The 7,664-nt window shown below is 33.4% G+C and overlaps 1 protein-coding gene across 1 annotated transcript; it reads right to left on the bottom strand.

Moving 5' to 3' along the window:
* Positions 1-1,855: 1,855 nt before the first annotated feature.
* On the bottom strand, positions 1,856-7,063 carry LOC127279719 (uncharacterized). The gene has a single exon (XM_051302245.1). The coding sequence runs from the start codon at positions 7,061-7,063 to the stop codon at positions 1,856-1,858; it is 5,208 nt and encodes a 1,735-aa protein (XP_051158202.1).
* Between the last annotated feature and the right edge of the window lie 601 nt (positions 7,064-7,664).

Below are 7,664 nucleotides of genomic sequence, written 5' to 3'. Positions count from 1 at the left end.
ATTTTGGAGGAAAATTTTGAAATTACAATCTATTTATATATTTTTAAGTTTAAAAATTATTCACTTCCTCCAAATTATTTTCGGAAATATTTTGGAGGAAAATTTTAAAATTACAATCTATATATTTTTAAGTTTAAAAATTATTCACTTCCTCCAAATTATTTTCGGAAATATTTTGGAGGAAAATTTTGAAATTACAATCTATTTATATATTTTTAAGTTTAAAAATTATTCACTTCCTCCAAATTATTTTCGGAAATATTTTGGAGGAAAATTTTTAAATTACAATCTCTTTATATATTTTTAAGTTTAAAAATTATTCACTTCCTCCAAATTGTTTTCGAAAATATTTTGGAGGAAAATTTTGAAATTTCAATCTCTTTATATATTTTTAAGTTTAAAAATTATTCACTTCCTCCAAAATATTTTCGAAAATATTATGAAGGAAAAAATTGAAATTAAAATTTATTTATATATTTTTCAGTTTAAAAATTATTCACTTTCTCCAAATTATTTTCGAAAATATTTTGGAGGAAAAAATTGAAATTACAATCTATTTATATATTTTTAAGTTTAAAAATTATTCACTTCCTCCAAATTATTTTCGGAAATATTTTGGAGGAAAATTTTGAAATTACAATCTATTTATATATTTTTAAGTTTAAAAATTATTCACTTCCTCCAAATTATTTTCGGAAATATTTTGGAGGAAAATTTTGAAATTACAATCTATTTATATATTTTTAAGTTTAAAAATTATTCACTTCCTCCAAATTAGTTTCGGAAATATTTTGGAGGAAAATTTTGAAATTACAATCTATTTATATATTTTTAAGTTTAAAAATTATTCACTTCCTCCAAATTATTTTCGGAAATATTTTGGAGAAAAAGTTTTAAATTACAATCTATTTATATATTTTTAAGTTTAAAAATTATTCACTTCCTCCAAATTATTTTCGAAAATATTTTGGAGGAAAAAATTGAAATTAAAATTTATTTATATATTTATCAGTTTAAAAATTATTTACTTCCTCCAAAATATTTTTGAAAATATTTTGGAGGAAAAAATTGAAATTGAAATTTATTTATATATTCTTTAGTTTAAAACTTATTTATTGCCTCCAAATTATTTTCGGAAATATTTTGGAGAAAAATTTTTAAATTACAATCTCTTTATATATTTTTAAGTTTAAAAATTATTCACTTCCTCCAAATTATTTTCGGAAATATTTTGGAGGAAAATTTTGAAATTACAATCTATTTATATTTTTTTAAGTTTAAAAATTATTCACTTCCTCCAAAATATTTTCGAAAATATTTTGGTGGAAAAAATTGAAATTGATATTTATTTATATATTCTTTAGTTTAAAACTTATTTATTGCCTACAAATTATTTTCGGAAATATTTTGGAGAAAAATTTTTAAATTACAATCTCTTTATATATTTTTAAGTTTAAAAATTATTCAATTCCTCCAAATTATTTTCGGAATTATTTTGGAGGTGAAAACGCGTGCAAATTAAATTTCCTTATATTTTTTATGTTGTTTATTTAACTGCCGCGTGGATGTTTAATTGTTCTTTGATCTAAATGATTATGAATTAAAAAACTTGTCTAAAATTAAAATAATGGTAAAATGTTCAGGTTAAAATTAATTCACAATTTGAAATTAAAAAACGTTTATTTTAAGTTGACAGACTGAGTGTTGGATCACGACTGACCTTCGTCAATGAATATACAAATTTCGACAATTTCACGATACACACACTAACAAAATTTCTACCACAATTAAATTCAAAATTATATACTTGTCGTCGACATACCGCCGGCCTTGAACGGCTTGCGTTCAATTTTTATTACATTTCAATCGGCAACGGAGACAATGTCTTTAATCCACGCTTATATACTCCATCCTTCGTACGCACATCCACCACACGAACAATATCATCCTTTCCCGGATAAGTCTTCTCAATCCTTCCCAACAACCATCTTAGTGGTGTTTGATTATCATCTTTCAACAAAACAAATCCACCAATTTCTACTTTTGACTCTCCCGTATGCCATTTATTTTTCACTGTAATTTCATTCAAGTATTCTGTGTGCCAACGTTTCCAAAAATCAATTTTCATTTTTTGAATGTGCTGCCACACAGAAAGTCGATTTACTTTAATATCTGAATAATCCACAGATGGAACAGTTTGGAAGGATTGCCCTATTAAAAAATGCGCTGGAGTCAAAACCATTAAATCGTGCGGATCAGATGACATCGGCGTAAGAGGGCGAGAGTTCAAAATCGCCTCTATTTCACACACAAGCGTCTCGAACTCATCGTAACACAACAATGTTTCCCCGATTGTTCTTTTTAAATGGTGTTTGAAGGACCTTACAGCAGCTTCCCAGATGCCTCCAAAATGTGGCGTACGTGGCGGAATAAAGTGCCATTCAATTTTTTGTTCAGCTAAATTTTTTGTTATTTTTTCTCGATCTTTTTCCGAATTTAGCATGCTGTAAAGTTCCTCAAGCTCATTTTTTGCGCCCTTAAAATTCGTCCCGTTGTCAGAATACAATGCCTTGCATTTTCCCCTTCTCGCAAAAAACCTACGCAAACACGCCAAAAATGCATCAGTGGTTAAATCACAAACAACTTCCAAGTGAATCGCCTTGGTGACCATACAAACAAATACTGCGACATAAATTTTTATTCTATTTTTATTTCTATATTTTTTCTCCTTGACGAAAAAATAACCACAAAAATCTACACCTACGTTCTCAAAAGGTCTCGCTGATTTAAGTCTAACTTCTGGTAAATTTCCCATTTTATAACCAAATTCTTTTGGATTGGATCTCGCACATTTTACACATTTATAAATACAACTTTTTACGGCGCTCCTTCCATCTACAATCCAATAATTTTGTCGAAGCGAATATAATGTACAATTTACTCCCGCGTGCAAAGCTCTCTCATGGTACTCACGAATCAAGAGAAGTGTTATGGGATGATTTTTAGGAAGGATTATCTGATGTTTCTGATCATGATTTAAATTAGAATATTTAATTCTTCCCCCCACTCTCAGTAAGCCTTTCTCCATCATCGGACTCAAGCGAATCAATTTCGATCCCCTTGAAACCTCCCCACCACTTGACAGATCCCTGATTTCCCCTGCAAATGCCTCGCGTTGGACCAGTAGTAATATTCGCAATTCAGCTGACTTGAATTCCTCAACCGAAAGCAAACCTTTGCGTAATTCACCTTTCTTAAATCTCACGAACCGTAAACAATAAGCAACCACACGTACCAAAACAGTCCAAGATGAAAAACGCTCACTTAATTCAAATTTCTCAATCGTCTTGACTGTCAAGGATTTAATTGCTCGCCTTTCAGGAACTTCCACTGCCTTCCATTTTTGTTCAGGCCACACAGCTTCCGGTTGCTCCAACCATTCTGGACCTCTTTTCCAAAGATTACTTTCGATAAATTCTGAGGGTGATAATCCACGAGAAATTAAATCCGCTGGATTCTCTTTCGTTGGAACATGTTTCCATTCTTCACTACTCGTGAATTCCTGAATTTCAGCGATCCTGTTGGCCACGAATGTTTTGAGTTCATGTGAAGGAGTATTTATCCAATTTAGTACAATAGTGGAGTCAGTCCAAAACACCACTCGTGAAATACTCAATCTCAAGGCCGCCACCGCTGCCTTGTGCAGTCGAACCAGCAACAGCGCTGCGCACAATTCCAATCTCGGGATGGTAACGAAATGTAAGGGCGCTACCCGTGACTTAGAGCACAATAGTAAATTATAATAATTTCCATTTCTGATCACTCTCAAGTACAGACACGCTCCGTATGCCTTCTCGCTCGCATCTGAAAAACCATGAATCTCTATTAATTCATTTTTCTCGCGACGTATTGTTCTTGGAATAGACCATTCATTTAATCGTTTCAGCTGTTCAACGTAATCCTTCCAGAATTCCACCGCTTCAACAGGAACAGGATCGTCCCAGTCCAGTTTATTTTTCCACAATTCCTGTAGGCTGATTTTTGCGCAAATTATTACAGGGGATATTAATCCAAGTGGGTCGTAAAGTTGCGCAACCTTTGAAAGTATTGTTCTCTTAGAAATGAGCTGCTTTTCGGAAGATTGATTTATCTCGAACAAGAGTGTATCCTCTTCAGGATTCCAACACACTCCCAACATCCTCGAGGTTGAAGAATGTTCTTTATCCAGATTCACTCGCATCTTGATGATTGTATTTGGAAGATCCTCGATTAAATTATAGCAATTAGACGTCCATTTTGACAATCGTAACCCAGCAGCATTTGTTATCCCTATTATCTGATCTCTTATTTCCACAGCCTCTTCCATGGTCTCTGCTCCCGTGAGCATATCATCCACGAAGAAATCCTCTCGTAACACAAGTGCAGCTATAGGAAATCTTTCTTCTTCGTCGTCTGCTAGCTGCTTTAAACACCTGACTGCCAAAAAGGGAGCAGCTGATGTACCATACGTTATGGTGTTTAATTCGTAAGTACTCACAGGCTCACTGGAATTGAATCTCCACAAAATTTTTTGAAATTTTCTGTCTGCAGGCTCCACCCAAAATTGACGGAACATCTTTTCAATATCGGCACCCAGAACTATTGGATGTTGCCTAATTCGAAGCATGAGTTCAAAAATTCCATCCTGTATTATTGGACCGGCTCTCATTACATCATTCAATGAAATCCCTGTAGATGTTTCCGAAGAAGCGTCAAATACCACTCTCAGAATTGTTGACAAACTCGATTCCCGAATAACTGCCTGGTGAGGTATAAAATACCCTTCTTCCTTTTTTGTCTCTACTGGCTGCATATGTCCCAAGTCTAAGTAAGTCTTCATAAATTCGTGATATTGAATCTTTAGATCTGGATTACGTTCCAATCTTTTCTCCAGCGTAAAAAATCTTCTTGCTGCAATTTCAAAAGAAGAACCCAATTCTTGTAATTTGTCCGTAAATGGTAAACTAACCATATATTTACCATCATTCATCCTTCGAAAATTTGAAACAAAATGTTCCTCGCATGTAATTTCCTCCTCAGACTTGTGACATCTTTCCTCTATGTTCTCCAGCTTCCAAAATTTTTCCACTTGTTCTGAAAGTGAATCTCGAACCATATGACATCTCAGACTTGAACTTCCAGGAACTCCCACCTTTCCTACAACTATCCAACCAAGTTTAGTACTTTGTAAATAAAGTCGTGGTGCTGCTAAGGGAATTTTTCCATCTTGTAATAATTCATAAAAAATTTCTCCACCAACTAACGCATCAATTTTACCTGGTTTGTGGAAACTGGGATCCGATAATTGAATTTGAGAAGGAATGCTAAGATTATCTTTATTTATTGGGAAGTTGGGAAGGTGACTGGTAATGTGAGGAAGTACCATGAAAGAAAGTCTGCCTGCATATCCTGAAACATGTGATTTAAATTTTACATCTACCCATTCTGCGCTTTTTATTGCATTATTATTTACACCTTCAATAGACGAGTCAAATTTTCTTTTCTTTAGTCGTAATCGCGTTACACATTCTTCGGTAATTAAGTTTGGCTGAGAGCCACTGTCGAGTAATATTCTACATGAATGAGAATTTCCTAATGTGTCAAACAATCCTATATTTGCTGTAGACAATAAAACTCTTGACGCGTCTAAGACATGCATATTTTTTACATTTGATGAACTATCGCTATTTTGTATTTTTTCCTTATCTCGTTCAGCATGCAACAGCGTATGATGTTTCCTTCCACAAATGGTACAATTACTACAACGACATTCATTGATTCTATGATTACGCCTAAAACAGTTAAAACATAAACCTTTCTTTTTTACAATTTGAACTCTTTCATCTGTTGACAATTTTGTAAACTGCTGACAATTTTGAATGTAATGATTTTCGCTACACATCGGACAAGAAATTGGACCCTGAGTATTTACAAATGCTTTGCTTAAATTCCTTCTATTCGTATGAGTGTGCGACCCCCCACCAGCCGTCGACTTCAGAGGCTCTATTTGGTTATTACTGTCACTCTTAATAGTTTCGAGTATCTCGCATCTTGTCTTTAGAAATTTACTGAAACATTCAAAGGTAGGCATCGCACTCCCCGTTACCGATTTTTCCCACTCCGTCCGAGTGTCCCTGTCCAGCTTACCAGTGATAAGACAAATTAAGGGCGTATCCCAACTATCAGTGGGCTGGCCTAATACATTCAAAGCCCGCACATGTCTTAACATCGAGTCTACCAAATTTCTCAAATTAAACGAGGAATCTCTATTTGCATTAGGCAATTCAAAAATCGACTGCATATGGTTTTGAATAATTATGCGTTCGTTGTTGTATCGTTCGTTTAGTAAGTCCCAAGCTACATTATAATTATTATCAGAAGTTGACAAATTATCGATTACTTTTGCCGCGTTATCTTTTACATAAGCCCTTAAATATCTTAATTTTTGAATTTTTGGAATTGACGCATCCTCATGAATTATGGCCTTAAATGCATCTTTAAACCCCAACCAATCTTTATAATCCCCTGTAAAAGTTGGCAAATCAAGTTTCGGTAAAGGGAAGTGCGAACCAGAATGTATACTACTACCTCTAGAAGCCGTAAGCTCACGCAAAGTCGCAAGCTCATTTTCCCTTTGAAGTGCAAGTGCAGCTTCAAGCTGTGCGATTCGCTCCCGATTATGTCCCTGATCAACTTCCGATTCTTGAAATCTACTCGTTACAAATGTAGCTGAACGTTCTTTTATTAATTTCGAAGCTACTGCACAAAGACGAAAATAATTATCTTCAAATTCCATACGTTCAGTTTCGCGATTTGGATTCGGCACAAGTATTTCTAATTTACTTTGAGTTCTATCATAAATATCCCACGTCTCTTCTATCTTTGCTAATCTAAGTTTAAGTTCCTCTACATCCACAATATCGTTAAAATTTTCATTCGTGCATTTTTCTATATACGTTTTAAATTTAGTCAATCGAGTTTTGCAATTTGTCCTAGTCTGTCTCAATTCCTCTAACTCAGGCATTTTAATATCGTTATTATCGTCGATTAATTAATTACACGAAATTTACAAATATACAAAAGATTATAACAATTTTATTTATTTCTTACTCAGATGTTGTTGTTTTTCTGACCTTCAACCGCTTCTCTGTAGTGACTTGCTGCTTTCAAGCTGCTGTTTGAAGAACGCCTAAATTTTATTTCTCGAATTTATTCCTTAAATTTCGTTTCTTCTCTCTGGATTTTTCGCGGTTTTTTGTCCTTTAAACTTATAACACCTGATCTGAATAATGTCTTTCTTGTGAGTCGTGATCCTTATATATTTCTTAACACTCTTGCACTTGAATTTTTACTGAAGCTTCAGTTTTCCACTATTGTTTTTTCATTAAAAACTTCACTTAGTTTAGTTAACTTACAATTGTTCACAAACACGAATTATTTTCACTTTTTATTGTTCATTTTTATCTTCCCACCCTCTTATAATCAATTTTGTGGAAAGATCCGGCTCGAAGGACCATGAAAACGCGTGCAAATTAAATTTCCTTATATTTTTTATGTTGTTTATTTAACTGCCGCGTGGATGTTTAATTGTTCTTTGATCTAAATGATTATGAATTAAAAAACTT

This window comes from Leptopilina boulardi, unplaced genomic scaffold, assembly GCF_019393585.1.
Source record: "Leptopilina boulardi isolate dan_hultmark-lab unplaced genomic scaffold, ZJU_Lbou_2.1 LbouV2_222, whole genome shotgun sequence".
Lineage (NCBI taxonomy): Eukaryota > Metazoa > Arthropoda > Insecta > Hymenoptera > Figitidae > Leptopilina > Leptopilina boulardi.
This window is presented reverse-complemented; position numbering and strand designations above follow the sequence as displayed.